This window comes from Macrobrachium nipponense, chromosome 32, assembly GCF_015104395.2.
Source record: "Macrobrachium nipponense isolate FS-2020 chromosome 32, ASM1510439v2, whole genome shotgun sequence".
NCBI classification, from domain to species: domain Eukaryota; kingdom Metazoa; phylum Arthropoda; class Malacostraca; order Decapoda; family Palaemonidae; genus Macrobrachium; species Macrobrachium nipponense.
The window spans coordinates 12848695-12868562 of record NC_061094.1 but is presented as its reverse complement, the minus strand read 5'-3'; the positions used below and the strand labels follow the sequence as shown (position 1 = coordinate 12868562).

The following is a 19868-nucleotide window of genomic DNA, read 5'->3' as shown; positions in this document are numbered from 1 at the left end:
GTTAAAAAAAAACAAGTACTCTCACTTGGCTACATGATGACAGGAACACCCTCAGCAGGGACTGATAGTCCTACATCCATTAAATATGTTTGTTTCTGTGGAAATACTAGCCAGTGCCTTTTATGTAGCATTACTCTTCAGTGCAAGCAGGAAATGGATTTTCAAAGCTTGGTAACAGGGTGGTAAATAGGTAGTGCAGTAGGTCCTCGATTTATGTCAGAGATACAGCAAGGCCGTAACCAGACTTTGACCATAAGTTGGAATTTAACCAGACATAATGATGTGAATCAGTAAAAATAAGAAAAAATAAAAAGGAAACATTTTTTGAGCACATACATATATTACAAGGGTAAAAATTAACCTTACATTTACTATACAGTAAAGAAAAAGAAAATTCCTTACCTTTACTCCAGTGGTTGGCTTGCATACTGGGCATTGCAAAGAGGGGTGAGATAGGCTTGACTAGGCTACTAGGTGGAGGAGGGTGCTGGAGATACTGGGGCAGGTTTGTCTCGAGAGGCATGTGAGGTACAGGGTACTGGATCTCTTGCAGGCCTCTCTACCTTAAAAAAAAAAAAAAATAAAAAAAAAATGTTCCAAGCTAAGCTGGAAGGATACCTTCCTCTTCTCCCAAATCTCCATGTAACACTGCAGGGAATCCATGACCCCTCTGGCAACCTTAGTGTACCTGGCAGTATTGGGATCCTGAGCCTCAAACTTCTTCAAGCCCTCCTCTATCAGGGAAAAACCATCTGCTAATCCCTTGGTTGTAAATCTCTTAGGTCTAAGGTTTGTCTTCATCTTAAATTAATTGCTTTTCCAGTTGAATAAGGTCCTCAACAGATAAATCTTCTCCATTATATACCAGCAGTTCTGTGACATCATCAGCCTCCATTTCCAAATCAAGCTGCTTGCTCAGTTCAACAACATTCTTGATGACAGCCTCAACTGATTCCTCAAAGCCATAAAAATCATACACAAATTGGGGGGACAATTTTTTCCACACACCATTCAAGTTTGTCTGCTTAATTTCATCTCAAGAATCAGAAATGTTTCTTATAGCAGCAAGAATGTCGTAAGATTTTCAAAGTCCCTTAGAGTCAAGTTCTTGTCCTTATCAGTTACCCCAAAAGCCATAGCAAATGTCTTTCCGAGGTAGAAGACCTTGAAAGAGGCAATGACACTTTAATCCATAGGCTGTAAAAGGGAAGTGGTATTAGGTGGAATAAAAACCACCTTGGCATTAGGATGAAAATCATCCAAATAGGCAGGGTGATCAGAGGCATTGTCCAGCACTAGTAACACCTTAAAGTGCAGCCCTATTTTAGCAGCACTCTTTCACTTCTGGCCTATGACACATCACTACAAATAGAACAAACTTACCATAGTAAATAGTACAACATTAGCAATTACCATGTACCTAGCCTAGGAGGAACAGCTTAGCCTAATAATTCTAGCACTTAGCCTACCTAATCTCTGACAGAGCAAAAATCACATTAACCTGATCCCATCCTCGCCGCCAATTAAATGTGGTATACTACACATAAACAATGATTCGCTACAGTTAAGAGTATAATATTAGATTGGAATACTTACAGTACATGCTTAAATACCTAGGATGACTGCAAAAGCTGGCATGAGAGTTTTAGTACTTAGTATATAAACAATGTCCTTTGTCAGTCTTAGTAGGATAAAGTTGAATGGTATTGTAAGTATGCATGCCTAATAGTCTGGACAGTAACAGTAGTTAATGTTTCTTGGAGAGCGTCAGTTCTAGTTGTTGCCTTTCCGGTAATCTGTCTTTTGCTCTTCTTCTGAATCTCTCTCAGTCGAGGCATTAAGTCTTCTTAGTTTTTATAATAGGAAAGATGATAGAATAAGATAGAAATATTACGATAGTGCAGTCCTCAAATATCTGAAGCTGAAGCCTTCTTGTTGGACTTCCAGACGACTGGTAGTTGACCATTCCAAATTCCCTTCAGTTCCCTTGGACTCTCAGGCAGATACACCAACATAGGCTTCAACTTGAAATCACGAGCAGCATTAGCCCCAAGAATCAAAGTCAGTCTCTCCTTGCTGACTTTGTGGCCCGGTGGAGTCTTCTCCTCCTTTGCAATATATATGTTTGGGTAGGCATCTGTTTCTAGAACAAACCTGTCTCATAAACATTAAACACCTGTTTAGCACAGAAACCCCCCCCATCCATGTTTACCTCAGCCAACACACTAGGGAATTCACTTGCTGGTTTCTCACCTCTACTAGTAGCTTCCCCTTGCACCTTAAGATTATGCAAGTTTGCACGGGCCTTAAACCGCATGAACTAACCTTTGCTCGGCCCAAACTCTTCACTTTTACTCCGTTCCCCCTTTTCTCTTTTCAAGGTTTCAAACAAACTTTTAGCTTCCTCCTGAATCAATATTGGGCTAAGTGGGATATGCCGCTGATGCTGGTCTTCCACCCAAAGCACTAATAATCGTGGCTCAACCACATATGCTACATGCAGCAGTTAACAATTACCATCACTTGGCGGACATCATCAAACTTGACGACTACATGACTGCTCATGGAGATTTGAGTGCAATTAGATCATAATTCAGCCGTTACAACATGTGTGGTTTTGAATCTCCAATGTGTGATTTGAGCTTTAGTGTCCACAAGTATCTGTAAGCCATATATTTTTAAGGATAAAAATGTAAGATGCCTTTGAAATGATATCAAAGTGTTTTATAAGATAATAATTTTAAGTATATTTCAGTTAGAACTATTAAAATAAGCAGTTACATATAAGCATTTTAATAGGATAATTTTCTAGCACCTAGCTGGATCCGGTTAAATTGCATATCAAAAGCAAGGAATCTTGTGAAATCTGGCAACGCGTGCGTATATCGGGCGAAAACTGGTCAAGGACCACGCACCCACTCTACTGCGTTCAGTCTTTTTCTTAACCACCTGGGTGAGTCACAGTTGCCCTCTCTCAGCCTTTTACCCGGTTCTTTGCCTGTTTTCGCTTGTGATTGTGTGTGTGTGTGCGTGCTTGTATTATGGCTTCTGCTCCTTCTCGGCCTCGCCAACGTATGTGCCCGGGAACTCAAGGTCTCGTTTCCTGGCTTCTTCAGCGACAGATCCGCTGGCAGTAGGTGTCATTCTAATGTTTGTACCATAGCTAATCCCTGCCAGGAATGTCATGCGTGGCCTAATTTGTCATTTTATGGTATGTAGTACTCACTCACTCTCTCTTCTCTCTCTCTCTCTCTCTCTCTCTCTCTCTCTCTCTCTCTCTCATGACTAACAGCTATTGGGTGGAAGAAGCCAATCACACAGTAGGCTATTACATTATATACAAGGGTTTTTAGAGGGGGTGTTCTAACATATCGTGCAATTTCGGTAATATCGGGGGGTTGTGGTTCCTAACCCTAACGTATAAGGGGGTAGACTACATGTAATCCTAATCCTTTGTTATCACATTTTTTCTTTATCTAGGGCATTGCCACTGCAAAAAAGGACTGAAATGACAGGCAAAAAGTGATGGAAATAAAAGAGGGGTAGTAAAGCTCAGCCACAAGAAACAGATATGGAGGCCTTGGGATAAAAAGGAAGGGATAGGATGAAGTGCTTTACTTCACCATCCAATAAATTATGATGAAAATGAAAAGTAAAAGTAGGAGTCTGTTTTTTCTGTTTTTTTTAATCAGTATAGAAAGTGAGTGCACTGTACCTGAAGAGACAGACAGACACTGGCACTTAAAGCAAAACAATTTGAAGACACAGCAAATGTATCCACTCAGAAGTGTGCTATCATATAAACGAAACAGTTCTTTATGGGTAACATTTTTTTTTCTCTTTTGGTTTTTTGTTGTCATTAAGAAAAATACGGACGAACTCGTTCCAATTGTTGCTATTGCTGTTGCAAAGACTAGAGTAGTAGTCATAAAAAAACCTGGGCCAGGTCAGTATAATGGCCCTCACTTTCTACTGATTGAGAAAAGACTCCTACTTCTACTTTTTGCTTTCATCATAATTTGTCAGGTTATGGAGTAAAGCCCTACACCTAACCCCTTCCTTTGTATCCCCTACCACCATATCTGTTTCTTGTGGCTGGGCTTTACTACCCCTTTTGTGATTTCATCTTTTTTTTTTTTTTTTTTTTTTTTTTTTTTTTTTTGCCCATGATTCTCTCAGGGATTGTATGAAGGACATTAGTCGGTGTGGAAGACAAAAGAGGTACCAGTCAGTGCTTCACCAAGGGGGCACCCAAGACATTTTCAGAGAGATTTGGTAGTAATAGTCCCCGACCCCCCCAACCAAGAGGCAGTGCTTGCAGGTGGAAATAGGATATGAACCCTAGGGGAGGGGAGATGGAACTACGAAGATTCAGCAGCATCGCCTGGAGTGTGTTCCTCAACCCCCAATCAGGCCAGCCAGCAAATGCTTCCTACCCACTAACCAACACAATGCTTGTAAGGCAAAATGCAGGTATACAATTTCCCCCTGTACAAGAAGCAATGCCTGTGAAGGTCAATGTTTATGTGAGACCAAAAGTGCCCATAAGGCAGCCCATGTCTCACTCAATCTTTGGCCTTGTTTTTTGTTTTTTCTCCATGATAAACAGAGAAGAAAACCAAACTACAAACACGACCAAAACAATGAGCCAAATATTCATTCTGCATTCAACAACAGCTGGAGAGAGAGAGAGTTTAGTGTAGTGAGACGGCTACTTTTCAAGATGGCCAAAAAAAAAGTGCTTGCTGACAATCAGTTGGGGTATTACGCCCCCCCCCCCTTACCCCACTGTAACCACCAGTTAACCACCTTGTTGCCAAGTTCAACATCTGTCACCCAGTTTGCACTGAAGAATACTCCTATACATATAAAAAGTGATGGATTGTATTTCTGTAGGAAAAATTGAATTGTAAATAAAAATTTAGGACTAGGAAAACCTAATAAGACTGTTATCTTGATATTAGCTCAAAACAAATTTTGAAGTAACATTGGGATTATTAAGAAAACTTATAGAAATTCATTCATAAATTTATACAAATAATTCTTTGTACATAACGATCATAAAAAACAGCAATAGTACTTATTTCAAAAGATTTCAACAGTACTGCTTTCAACCGTGTAAAAATGTAGTCATCCTTTGGTCCTAGATGATTAAACGTCACCATTTACGTCAGTCATCAATTTCAGAACCAAGAAATTATCTTACAATAAAAAAAATCTTTCTACTCCATCTACATCCAATATACAATATAATTTTACATCAAGAGAGCACAATGATCACACTTCATTAACAATCATCACTGATTCCTCTGCCTCTTCTGTTTCAGCCTGCACTTCCTCATCAGAGTCATACCGAGCCCCAGTATCTGGTGGAAGCTCATGTGTTTGCATTGAACCAGGTCCGGCTTGTAATGAAACAACTGCATTAATGGAAGCACACACATTAGAATAGATTTCATGCACCAAATTACTCATATGAGTAACATCTTTAACTATAACTGGTTTACCCTCTGGAGGCCGAGTGTTTGGGCGATTGCAAGGAACATTCTCCCATGGTGCCAGTTGCAGATGTAATGGTCTTCTTGTTAAAAGTGAAAAGGCAGGCTGAAGTTCATAACAGTTTTTGAATAATGAAACACGGGCAAAGACATACAAGCCAAGCCTGGCACGTGACATGGCAACAACCAAACGGCGTACATCTCTTAAATGACCAACAGCACGGGTCCTAACTAAAGAAAGAAGAATGTAATCATTCTGTTGGCCTTGATACTTATCCACTGTGCTAATCTTATGTGGGCGGCCAAAAATTGGGTTGCGAGCACATCTCTGCTCCACTACATCTCGAAGCAACTCTTTTTGTCCATTATAGGTGGTCAGTAAGGAAATTTTGGATGCAGGATACCCAAGCAATCTCATGTACATATATAAATGAACTACATATTCTGCTTCAGCCAGATTTTGATAAAAATATTTTCTGGGTTCAGTTTCTCCCCGCCCTTCTAAATTCTCAACATTGATGAGCTGATAGTCAAACCACATTCCTGCATTAGCTACTTGAAATTCTGGCCAAGAAGTAACATGAGGCAAGTCTCCCAACTTTTCATACCGCCAATTATATAGAGCACAGATGGAAGGACGAGCTCGACCTTGAGCATCCAGCTGAATAGTTGGCACACCAAGTCGGACAAAACGTGTAAACAAACTCTGCTCACAATTGCTGTACTTCTGGAAAGCCATATTTTTTATTACTGGTGGAAGCTGATGATGATCTCCTATCATGACCCATCTTTTAAGCCTATTACGCCCATCCTCTGGGTTTTGCAAGAGTAATGGAATAAAAGTCTCAATTTCAAGGATTTGTGCACTTTCCTCCATTAAAATATTATCAAACTGGAATCCTAGATCAACAAGCTCCCTTCGTTTGAGGGCTGCATGGGTACATGTCATAGCAATAATCTTGGCCTCCTTAACTAGTAAGTACCGAGTACGATCTAATCCACTCCTCAACATTTCAAAGGCACGGAATTCTTTTAACTGTGTAAAAATGTTTTCAAGATATCTGAAACAGCCTTCAGCTATTTCCATGTCTTCCTCATAGCTTTTCCCATGAAAGAGTGGTTGAGGAGCATTACTGAAAAACACATGGAATGGAAATAGGTCATTTACTTGTGAAACATTTACTGGCTTTCCAGGTGTGGCTGTTACTCTGCTAATGTACCGTTCCCATCGTGCAAGAACATGTTGCAAGAAAAAGTATCCTGCTGTCTCACATGACGCACCCATTTCTCCAGCCACACCTAAAGATTCCTTAAGTCGTGTAACTTCATCCAATAACTCTAAACGTTTACTTAGTACATAATTGACTCGTCCATACCTGCTAAAGTCTTTTTCAGTTTCCAAGGCCTCTTCTCCATGACCTAAACGCAGCAAATGCCTTTCGTCAACATCCAATGCTATGACTTTTTCAAAAAGTTGATTGAGAGCCTGATTTGAGTGAGTCACAACAAGAGTACGCTCAGCAGGATTGTTATGGTATATGTTGGAAATAATCTGAACTGCTACATCAGTCTTTCCCGTTCCAGGAGGACCAACAACCATAGTAAGCCCAGGCTGCATACCAGATCTAATAGCCTCAACTTGAGTTGGGGTGAACTTGACTCTATTTTTACGGGGAACAGTGTAAGGATAAGGACCACGATTTGGTATAACATAAGGCTCAACATGAATGATTTTTGTATCTTTTACCTCTTCGTCAGCTGTGCGTTTAGTTGTTTTCTGATCTTCAAAAGTCAACTTGAACGGTGGTTCCATTGTTACAGACTCCTTACCTACAATTGTATAGCCAGGAAAACTTTCCTTTAAGTGATCAAATTTCAAAAATGTGTCATTGAAATCCAATGTTGACAATGCATTTTCTCTTTTGGAATAATGAGCAGCTCCAGGATTTCCATATCCTAAAATTATGTCCAATAACCAGTCTGGTACAACACACTTGGTATTCATGAGGTCACGAATTGTTTCAAGCACAGCTTTGAAATTATTTTCCTTTGGCCTCCTCCTCATTAATACATTAAAGGTTTCATAAACATCATCGTGACTCTCGCTCAACTTTAAATTGTCCATATCAATTTTGTACTGATTGCAATCAAGCCATACTCGATATGTTCTGGTTTCACCCTTCAATTCAGGCTTTGGTTCTGGGCCTTCCTCAATAACCCTTCCATTTTCATCTAACATGCCTTCTACTTCACATCCACGAACATACTTGATACCCCACTCTTCCGGAAAATATCCATTTGGGTTTGGGTACTCTTTAGGGTGACTTATGGATAGTATAAGGCAAACATCATGTTTTCTAAGAGCTTCCCACTCACTTTTTATTTCTCTCCTTACACTCAAGTTCACCGTTATGTCCGCACGCACTCTCGACGGTTTATCCTCGCCTACATTTGGCTTGGCTACTTCACACACGGCAAAGTTTGCAATTGGCTGGGCCATTCGAGCCCATCCCCTAAAGACAACACTGCCAGTTTCAGCTTCCCAAGGGTTCAATCTCATGACTATATCTTCAATATCTTGTCGAATTTCATAGGTAGACTCAAGTCTAAAAAGATCAAAATTTCTCAACAAATAGTCATGAAGAGTAAGAAACTGGAGATTTAACTTAGGCAAAGCTAAACAGGCATCCCCTGAAAAGTATTCTGAGGGAACAATATTGTCATCCCAAATGATAGTTTCCACCGGATACAATGGCATTCTATTTATTGCTTCAAGTTGTGAAATGCGTCGCTGATATTTCCACAGAATAATTTCAATCAGAAATTTTCTGTTAGTTTCCCCTTCATCCTCTTTGGGCAAAAGATGCATCAAATGACAGAGTTTTTGCAATTCTTCATCTTCCAACTGTTCAATATACTGTCGTAAAGTATTGGCGTCATCAACTCCCGCCACACTAGAAAAACTAAATGGTGTCAAACTTGTAAAATGTTTAAAAGTGGTACTCTGCAACTGTTTAATTTGATCATAGTGAATTTTCATAACATCTAAATCTGACAGAGGCTGTCCTGTATTATCATTTATCTCAAACTGCCCAAATACTTTCAAGATATAGAGTAACTGTGAAAAGAGTTTGCCTTCTTCATGGTTTGCTAGAGCTGATAACTGACATTTTACAAGAAAATTGCTTGAATGAAGAAGAGTATTAAAGAACCTACGGGTAGGTAGCTGAGACTCAAGATCAATCATCAATTCTAAGAATCTTTCACAGTAATGTACAATATCCTCACTTGTCTCAGCCTCATTTGTTGAAACTTGAGATAGCTTTTTCAAGAATTGTTGCATAAGAGAATATAAAAAATTTGTGTCAAAATCAAAATTTTCCAATTCAGTACCTTGCAGCTTTTTTCTGTGCCTAGCAGTCCTCTTTATAGCTTTGTTCCAGTTTGGAAACTCTCTCAGAACATTTTGCATTTGACCTTCAGATAAACATTCTAATATATTATATGATACTGTGTGGCTAATGCCATCTCGTATTAAGTCTGTCTCAATACTATTATAAAGGTGATTTAAAAATACAATCATATGAGTTTGCTCCTTCACTGTGAATGTCAAACCATCGTCTAAACAGGCTTTCATTAAGTGTCGCAGAAAGCTAGGGAAAGGACCGGGATGCTTAACAAATGAATCCCAAGCTGGCACTCGTTCACGGAATTTTTCGTTAACTAAAATGACAACTAACATGAGATGTGCAGGGGAAGCATCTTCCGAGTAATTAGGCCACACATAGTTCTCTAAGAACTGACTTAATTCTAGTACAACAATACGTCTATTAGAAAAGTCTGTTGCTCTAACTTCACTTTCATAAACATCTTCAATTATCTGTGGGTCATAAGCAAGATGAGTATCCCTGGTATCCGGAGACCAATACTGCTGGGCTAAAAATGTAACCCGATCAGCACTGATTTGATCAACAGTCAGCCCCTTCATTCTTGAGTTTTCTTCCAGAAATATTCCTTACATAATCAGTGGGTAGGAAATTCTAGTGGTCTGAAAAATAAAGAAACATAAATTATGTCTTGGTAAATGACCAAGGTTTAGTTTACAGAAACAATTACAATTCTTATTTATCCTACAATTTTTATTCTAAAATTTTTTAAGTAGTTTGTATTTTTCCTCAATATACAAACCTGAGGTCTTTACATGAGGAAGATGATTCAACATACCTGGAAATCAGCCATTTAACTTTCAAAAAAGTGTTTAAGTATATGTAGTGGATTAATGACTATTGGTGGGAGTCCTGCACATCCAGTTGGTATGCATTCCCTTTGCCTTTTGCCCAAGTGAGCAGAATGAGGGGTGGGTAGAGGTGGGCAGTTGTAAATGTAAAGACCTCAGGTTTGTATAGTTAGGAAAAATACAAATTACTTTAAAAATATGACATTGTTATGATACAATAAAGTTTGTTCATACTTACCTGGCAGATATATATATAGCTGTATTCTCCGAAGTCCGACAGAATTTCAAAACTCCCGGCACACGCAGTGGTCGGCCAGGTGGTAGTACCCTTTCCCGCCGCTGGGAGGCGGGCGTAAGGAACCATTCCCATTTTCTGTCAGATTTTTCTAGTGCCACTGTCTCCTGAGGGGAGGTGGGTGGGCACTTTGATTATATATATCTGCCAGGTAAGTATGAACAAACTTTATTGTATCATAACAATATCATTTTGTTCATGAATCTTACCTGCCAGATATATATATCGCTGAATCCCACCTTTGGAGGAAGGGGGAGACAGATTCGATTTTGGGAAACAATTTCATATATATGATTGATATTTTGGTTCCTTAACTGTTAGCATAGCTGACTTCGTGAGTACTGTCACCCAAGTCTGCTTCTGCTTTACTAGAGACTCCAGCTAGGTAGTGACCTGTGAAGCTGTTGAGTTCTAGAGGATCTGTCAACGGGGGCGTGACCACAATGCAACTAGATCCTATATTATAGACCTCCAATTTTGGTACTGCATTCCTAGAGGTGCCAGCAAGGACGTGACCTGTGTAGCTGGTGCGCTCTAATGAACTGTCACGGGGAGCGTGACCACAATGTGACAGATCATATAGATGTTGTTTAGACATCAAATGCTGTTAATGCTTACCTGGAGGTGCCAGCAAGGACGTGACCTATGTAGCTGGTGCGCTGCAGATGATTTGTCAACGGGGGCGTGACCACACTGTGACAAAAACATTTTACCCTACTATGAGGGCGAAGCAAAAACATTACCACCTGACCTAGCCTATCTGGTTAAACTTCGTATAACCAAGGCTAATGGAGGGAAGTCCACCTAAGGCGGCCTACCCAAGACCACAAAAAACTAAACACCTACATAAACATAATAAAAACAAAAAATAAAAATAAATAAAATTAAAAAGTCCAAACTAACATATTATTTTCTAAATGATAGGAAGAGTGCTACTCTCTGTTCCCAATATAGTGTCTGCTGCGACATATGGGCCCAAAGAGTAGCAGTTCTCGTATGTAATCCTCACCTCCCGAAGGTAGTGAGAGGCAAACACTGAATTACTTCGCCAAAATGTGGCATTCAAGATGTCATTGAGTGCCATGTTCTTTTGGAAGGCTACCGACGTAGAAAATAGCCCTCAGTCATGCGCATTCACCTTCAACACTTTCATATCGCTGTCTTGACAGGATGAATGCACTTCCTTGATGGTGTCCCTCAAGAAAAAAGCCAAAGCATTCTTTGACATTGGTAACCTTGGCTTCCTGACCGAACACCATAAGTTATCAGAAGGACCTCTTATAAACCTTGGTTCCTATCTTTTCAGACGGAGGGTTGACTTCCTAGCTATTGCTTAGGAGTCTGCTTCGTCTCACGAGCCTCCGCGAGGATGTGACCTATGGGTAAGAGTTCTTGTGGGTCTGCCGATGGGGGTCCTGAATTCCAAAAAGTTTACTCGGCAGAGCCTAACTGGCATTTGTCAATGGGTGCTAATCCACTCATATGACCATATACCTATGCCTATTAGCATAATTAAGGAGCACAACACCGATCCCGATCACCTGATCCTAACACGAGGGTTAGCGCTTAATTTGAAAAGAGTTATCCCCAAACTCCTTTCAAAAACCCCAATAAAAATCACTAAGTTAAACTAAAAATTAACTCACTAGTTAAGGATCAGTGTCGGCTCCCTATCCCAGCAACGTATCCGCAGACACGAATAACCAAGAGAAAAGGATCTCTTGTAGGTTAAATTGACATCCTTCGTGTAATGGGAGGTCAACACAGAATTGCATCTCCCGTAAGTGACAGCTCATATGTCCTTTATGACATATTGTTATGGAACCAAGAAGAATTCATAAAAGCTCGCACTTCATGCATAGGTTCGAATGGACTGGACATGAGGAACTTCAGAACTACATCCAAGTTCCAAGACGGCAACTTGGGTTGTTGAACCTTCATCGTTTCGAAAGATCTCAAGAGATCGTGAAGGTCTCTGTTGTCCGCCAAGTCCAGGCCTCTGTGCCTAAAGACAACTAAAAGCACACTCTTATAACCCTTGATTGTAGAGACTGCAAGTTTTAGATCCCTTCTCAGAAAAGGAAGTCAGCAATCTGGCTCACAGAGGTCGTGATGGAGGAAATGCCGTTCTTCTTGCACCAACTCCTGAAGACTGTCCACTTCGATTGGTACACTGCGTTGGAAAATGCTCTTCTTGCACTGGCGATAGCTTTCGCCATTGACGTATAAAAGCCTCTCGCTCTGGCCAACTTTTGGATAGTCTGAATGCAGTCAGACTCAGAGCGAAGAGGCTTCTGTGGTACCTCTCGAAGTGGGGCTGTCTGAGTAGATCTGTCCTTACTGGAAGCGTCCTCGGGAAGTCTACTACGAAGGCCATGACCTCTGTGAACCACTCTCTCGCAGGCCAGAACGGGGCGAACAAAGTCATTCTCGTCCCTTCCGACGCCGCAAACTTTCTCATGACTTCCCCTAAGATCTTGAACGGGGAAAGGCGTACAGGTCCATCCTCGTCCAGTCCCAGAGAAGTGTGTCTATCGTCACTGCAGCTGGGTCGAGTACTGGGGAGCAGTACAGTGGAAGCCTCTTCGTTCTGGACGTCGCAAAGATATCTACAAGTGGACGTCCCCATAACCCCCACAGCTCTTGGCATACCTCCTGATGCAGTCTACTCGGTTGGCAGAAGTTGACCTCGTCTGCTGAGGAGATCTGCCCAGACGTTCTCTACTCCTGCTACAAACTTCGTAAGGATCATGACGTCCAGTGCCCTTGCCCACAGCAAGATCTCCTTTGCCAGAGCAAAAAGGGGCCGAGACTGTGTTCCTCCCTACTTCTTCAAGTACGCCAGAGCTGTGGTGTTGTCTGAGTTGACTTGGACTATTCGATGAGAGACTTTTTCTTGGAAAAACTGGAGAGCTAAAAAGATGGCTGCCATTTCCTTTAGGTTTATGTGCCAGGACACCTGTTCCCCTCTCCAGGTGCCTGACACTTCTTTCCCCCTAATGATGCTCCCCATCCCGTGGTGGACGTGTCGGAGAACAACACTAGGTCGGGGCTCTGAAGCTTGAGAGACACGCTCTCCGACAGCTACACTGGATCTAGCCAACATTTCAAGTGATGTTTTACCTCTCCTGAAATTTCCAAGATCATGTGTAGATTCTTGTTTTCTTTCCAATTGTACTTGAGAAAAAATTGTAACGGTCTGAGGTGCAGTCTCCCCAAGGAAACAAACTTCTCCAGTGAGGAAATGGTCCCCAGTTAGACTCATCCATTCCCTCACCGAGCACGAATCTTTCCTTAGGAAGGCTGACACTTTGTCTAAGCCTTGCTGCTGACGCTGACGTCCCTGGGACGAAAAAGCTCGAAAAGCCACTGAATCCATCTGAATCCCCAGATACACAATGGATTGGGTTGGGATCAGATGTGACTTTTCGAAATTCACCAGTAGTCCCAGGGACTTCACCAACGATTAAGTTGTTTGAAAATCCTTCAGAGACCGCGTTTGAGTGGAGGCATGAATGAGCCAGTCGTCCTTCGAAGATAACAATTGCGAAGGAGGAGACTGAGGGGCCGCAGGTTGAAACTATTCTTCAAAAGAGGCTTGAAGCCATCGAACCAAGACCTCTTCTTCTTCTCAACTGACACACGTTCGGGAAGATGGTAACCGTGCTCTCTAGACAACCTCTGGAGAGCTGCATGAAATCTAGAGAGCAAGGCAACTGGCGAAAGAGCGGAACGAGGAGAAGGAGAAGGGGACTGCCTGGACTCTTGATTGGCAGCCTATCATCCTTCCTCTCGCGATGTGGCTTTGCCTTTCTCACTGCAATCAATGAAACAAGTTGTTGTTGCAAAGACACAATCATCCTTTTCGATGGAGAACATTCCTTCTCAGGCAAAGGGCTGATCCTTTGAGAAGACGATGGGCGAGGGGAAGCCCTCTTCCTTCTCACATGGACCGCCAAGGATATATCTTTGGAGCGACCAAAGCGCTCAAAAGCATACTCATCGGAAGACGTCCTCTCCGGTGAAGATCGCAACACCGCAGAAAAGAGAGACGACGTGAAGCGTCCCCCTCCCTGAGACCAAAGACGAAGGCCGCTTGTGCGACATACATCATACATCTTAGCTCTCTTTTACTGCGGAAAGTCTTCCAATTGCCCAGGAGACGACCGCAAAGCAGAAGGAGCTAACGGACGAGAAGCGTCCCCCTCCGAGGAACCAAAGACGACGGCCGCCTGTGCGACATATAGCGTCTTCGTTCTCCTCAGAGGGAGCGAGACCCTCCGAGAGTTCCAACTCCTGCGCGGGGAGGACGTCTCTGAAGACAAAAGTAATCTGTCAAGATTCGAATTCTATGAGATTATGAGCCATGACATCACCTATAGACGAATCTTGATTATGAGAGATGTTCAGAATCATTTCTAGATCATCTATGCTATTCCAGTTTTTCTGCAGGAAAAACTGGAGAGGTGTGAATTTCAGTCTATTTAGGGAAAACAAACTTCTGCAGCGAGGAAATGGTCCCCTGCAATTCATTCATTCCCTCACCGAGCATGTTTCCTTCCCTAATAAGGCTGCGTTTCACTTAAACAGGAGTAATCTGAAGACACTGTAGAAGATTGTTCATTTGTTTCTTCCTAAAAGTCTCCTTCCTGAGATCCATTACTATTCTCTGATTCTCGGCGAATGTCTGAAGAAGCATTACGTTGTGCGTCCAGCCGAGCATCCTGCCGAGCGTCACGCTCGGCGCTGTCGTATTTGGCAGCGGAAGGAGTCCCCCTCATAATCGAGCGAGGGACGTCTCGGCCAGCTAATTGACTGCATCTCTTGCACATCATTCTTGTTTCGAGGGAAATCATGTGTGCTATGCCGCTGTAGACTCGGACAGAATTCTGTTACCTTGCGGTAAACAGAACTGAAAAAGGTCTAATACATATATATATACATACACACACATATACACATATATATCTATACATATATATATACATACACACACACATATACACATATATATCTATACATATATATATATATACATATATATATATACACACATACTACATACACATATATATATATATATTTTTTTTTTTTTTTATGAAAAAATTCTCGCAAAGTGAAGATGTTGTCATGTATGCTAGAATTCCCCTCAACCCGAGGCTAAGGCCGTGATTGTAGGGTAGAAATACGGTTAGTCCGTCAATCCTGCAGGAGAGAGAGAGACGTAAGCTACCGCGCATGGCAGACAATCAGATGGAACTGAGCACTGGCATTAGTGACAGCAGACTCAGAGAACGTTCGTCGTTCTCGCACTGCTCTGCCTGAGTTGCCACCTACACCATTCTACGAATGAATAGGTTTACTATCATTCTAGAGCAGAAACAAAAAACCATCAAACTGGTATATTTAAGCAAAACTGAATTTGCTAAATATAAAAGGCTAACTTGGTATTGTCATAACAATACCTTAAATGTTTAAAAATAGGGAAACCGGCAACCCCTAAATAGTTGCAGGGAGAACCGATTAAATGTAATAAGAATAATCGTACTCTCGGTTGTCCTCCGTAGGAGTAACTATGGTATGAGTATATAACTTGAACCATACAACCGCTTGATAGTAATATTACGTAAGGGCAAAAATAATATTACTATGATACAACAACGCTTGTTCACCTTTACCCGGCAGATATATATATATAACTGACTGGTAAGTTTTATGAACAAACGTAGAGTATTTTAGACACTTGGACAGCTACCTCCCTACTACATTCTGCCTCGCCGAGGTAGGGAGAGCCATCACGCGGTAGTGTTTTGTCAATGAGAAATTATACGCTTACGCGATAGAATGAACACTCATGGCATTATCACTATACTTCTAAAACTTTCCAATGCAAACATGATTCCAGGCTACGCAAAGATTTAAGAATCACAGATAGGGTATTACCCTCCAAAGACACTATTGTAGGGCCCGAAGGCATCACCGGTCTTTGGAGGGATAAATTCTACTGGACGAGTAACTTGTGTTACACGCCTGGAGGAAGACCTCCATACACTATCACGTTCTAGTTTACGTACCTATGATTCATAAGCCTTCCACGCAGAATCAGACATATTTTCACACTCGTTGCAGCGGTCATCAAACATACAAACATGTTTCCTACAATTTGCGCACACTGTATGAGGGTCTACCGAAGTTTTCGGTAGCCTAACCTTGTATTCTTCCACACAACATACTCTGGCCTAGTCGAACTAGATCCAGACATCGTAAGTTTAAGGAAAAATCAAGTCAAAATAAAAACAATCCACAATTAGCGTATGCCTAACCACCGATCCAAATCAAATAACCAAAAATCAATCGGGATACTCAAGTGACCAAAAGAGTTCCAAAATCCAATGACGGAGGTGCAGAAAACACTTGTTGTCTGCACTGGCGACAGAAAATATCTGACAGAAAATGGGAATGGTTCCTTACGCCCGCCTCCCAGCGGCGGGAATGGGTACTACCACCTGGCCGACCACTGCGTGTGCCGGGAGTTTTGAAATTCTGTCGGACTTCGGAGAATACAGCTATATATATATCTGCCAGGTAAGTATGAACAAATTATCATTTGTTCTTACACAATCCACAAACCATTGGTCTTTACATGTGGAAGACTTAGTAGTTCCTTGGTGGGAGGATTCCAAATAAGTGTGTGAACTGATGACATATTGAACGAAAGTATGAACAACTATGTGTTAAACTGTCAAACTTCTAGATCTTTTGAATTAATGTGGTAGCAACATCGTTTCAAAAAAGGCTTGGATGAACACAGAGTGTTGGAGACAATAAAACTAGAGATAAACAACAGGTTGTCTTATCATAAGCCCCTCTCCTCTTGCATAACCCGCCAAACAAGCATGTGACTGATGGCTACTAGCCTCTCTCTGTGAGAGAAGAGAGATAAAAGAATGAAGAGAGGGAGACACTCCACTCGCATTCACTCTTTGTCACCAAACACCTTTGGTGAAATGCAAACTGTCCGCTATGGGAGCTGGGCAAGCTGCATAACTTGTTGGGCAGCCACCACAGGACCCAGGGAAAAGGAGTCCCAGGGGATGTGGGAAACGTCCTCAAGCAGAAAAACGTGCAAGTGGACAGCCTAGACCACTTTCTGTCCTAATACCTGTAAAACTGACAGGTACTTCCACAATGCGAGGGACGGACCAATGCCCCTATCCTCATGAGGTGCTTGGAACAAACTCCTGGCTACATGTCAGACATAGAGTACGCTCATTTGATGGCCTCACAAGACTAGAAAGAAATCATATTCTTGAACATTTCTTTCTTAGTTGAGCCAATACTAATGGAGAGTCATATATACTCAAGCCACATGTCAAGTCCCCTGAAGATAGTACCATAGCACTCAAACTGGAAACAGTAGTATCTTGTTACGATCACTACCAACCAGTTCCTAAATGGGACTAAACATGACTTGAAAGTCTTTGCTACAAGTTCTGAGACAAACTCCAGCATGTCTTCCTCAAAGCTGAGACCTCTACAGTCAGGAAGACTAAGTAGTAGACCTCCTCTGGGTGAGCTTACCTGTGGGTCTGCAATGCCTTTCTGGACCCTGGCACAGTTCCCATGCAAGAACGTACTGGGGGTGAGGCCACGCCTGTGCGTTGGGCCTTCACTCTCGTAGAGTGGGGCCCTCAGTTCTGTAGACAGGGGGAGCTTACCAGTGTCATGGGAGTCTGTGGAACTCTGTGCAGTGGCAGAACCTCACCTGCCCAGGGAATTCATTTCCCAGTGCCAATATTGGTGACACAGACACAGGACACCTCTGGTGACATGTATCCTTGGAATTTGTGCACCTGTAATTCCCATGGCATGGGGTTCCGTCAAACCCCGTGTAACAGTTGCTACCAATACATTGGGGTCTGAAGAGCCCCGTGCAGCAGTTGAGGTTCTTCGGCAGCCTGGGAAGGTGACTTCCAGGGCTGGTGACAGTGGCATGGGTGTCTATGGAGACCCATGCCTGTTGCTCCCATAGCACAGGTCTCAAGAGGCCCGAACAATGGTCCCAGTGTCCATAGACATGGATTGCCATTGAGAGATCCCTTTGCCTCTTCCGAGGCCTCAAGATTGTTCTATGGGTGTTAGGAGATGTTTCTACCAATGACCATGGCAGTGGAATGACAGAATAGCACACTAACAGTTTCTATCATTGGGAGGTTCCAAAGATTGGGAAATTTTGTGTAATATCTGGGTGTATAGGCAAAATCCCTGTCACCTGACACTGGTGACTCAGCTTATTTGACACTACGTTCCAGTTCCCCAAAATATACCTGGCTAACAGCTCTACCGAATATGCAACCACTCACTTGTACACTTGCACTATCAACATGTAGAGTTGAAGAGAAATCAGTCCTCAGTACCACTGAGTAGTTTACCAAGATCCTGAACCTCTCAAAGAGCTAAGGAAGCTGTCTTGAGTTCCAGGATACTGATGTGGAGGTATTTGCCATTCCGGTTCCTCTCACCTGAAGGCAGCAACTCTTCTTCTAGGTGAGCACCTCTTTCCTCGGTCGATGCACCTAAGAACAGGGGTATGATGGAAGGGGTGTCGTGAACACAAACTCCAGCGAGGTTTCTGTCATCTGGCCACTTTCCAATTCACTTCCTCCCCTGGAGGAATGGAAAGGAATTGGGAGTCCCTTATCGGAGACTAGAACTCCAGCATTTGTCACTGAGGGAAACAAAGGTGAAGATTCATGAGGGCCTGGCTTCTCTAACGGCAACAGGTGAATGAGGATGACTTGTCACTGTTGAGCTGGTTGTTCCTTTAGAGACAGGAATAGTACTCTTTTATGAACTTGCTGATATGGGACTGAGACCAAACACCAGCATATCAGGACACCAAGTGTTCCGCTCAAGTGTGAGATTAGGTGTCTCCAACTTGAAAGAAGATGCCAAATCCCAGCAAATTAGAGAAGTCATCTCATCCCCATACAAAAGATGGATATGTTTTCAGAAATAAGTATCCAACAAGTATTAACAGTACCACCTTCACCTCTTCTCAAGGGCGAGATTGACAACAAACCAGGCAATGAAGTATGGAAGTGAACCACACATTGGAGATAGGTGGTAGGAACTCAAAGGTCTCTGCTGTGTATGGTGCCATGTTGCATCATGGCTTGTCAGGTGGCCTCTCTTTGAAGCAAAAGGTGGAAAAGAACTGTTTCCTTGGCATCCTTCCCCTTTCCTTCCACCCTTGCCCACTTCCAGGAAGGACAGGGGGCTAAAAGAAGTCCTGTTGCACACTTTCCTAGTAGTGTAAAAGATTGGGTGTTCCTTCACAGGCCCTTGGAAGCCTGGGGCTTCCTTGGAACCAGAGAGGAAGAGATAGCCTGGCCCAAAGGCAGAGCTGTAGAATCATGTGAAGATCTGTAGGTCTTGGGCTCTATCAAGTGAACATGGAGATACATGGCGATCAACTTTAGTCCTACCTGTCACTCAAGGCATCCACTTCTACCACTAGCCTGAGGGAAGTGAAACCTTGTATCAGTTCGTTCCTGAGTACCAGTGCTGACTCCTAACCAATATACCTGGTAAACTGATTCGAACCACTGCCTCTCCTCTTTGCAACAGGTTCACACACAGGTTAGCTGTCTGGTGGGCTAGGTAGAGAAAAAGCTTCTACCTCTGGACGTCAGTCTCCTGAATGTGACTTCCTCTTCAGAACTATGAGAACCTGAAGAGGAAGAAGTGATCTTGGCCATGTAATGGAACAAAGATTCATCCAGGGAACCATATGAAATGCTGCCATGCCAGTCGATTCCATTGTCACTACCCTGTG

At 42.4% G+C, this 19868-nt stretch overlaps 1 protein-coding gene across 1 annotated transcript; it reads right to left on the bottom strand.

Moving 5' to 3' along the window:
• Window positions 1-5016: 5016 nt before the first annotated feature.
• On the bottom strand, window positions 5017-9572 carry LOC135207229 (RNA helicase aquarius-like). Its single transcript, XM_064238859.1, has one exon. It carries the CDS (start codon window positions 9484-9486, stop codon window positions 5278-5280), a length of 4209 nt encoding a protein of 1402 aa, XP_064094929.1. The 5' UTR covers window positions 9487-9572; the 3' UTR covers window positions 5017-5277.
• Between the last annotated feature and the right edge of the window lie 10296 nt (window positions 9573-19868).

What these genes read in the sequence shown, in the direction of transcription:
- LOC135207229 (XM_064238859.1), bottom strand. Translation starts at nt 9,486, where the DNA reads ATGAAGGGGCTGACTGTTGATCAAATCAGTGCTGATCGGGTTACATTT.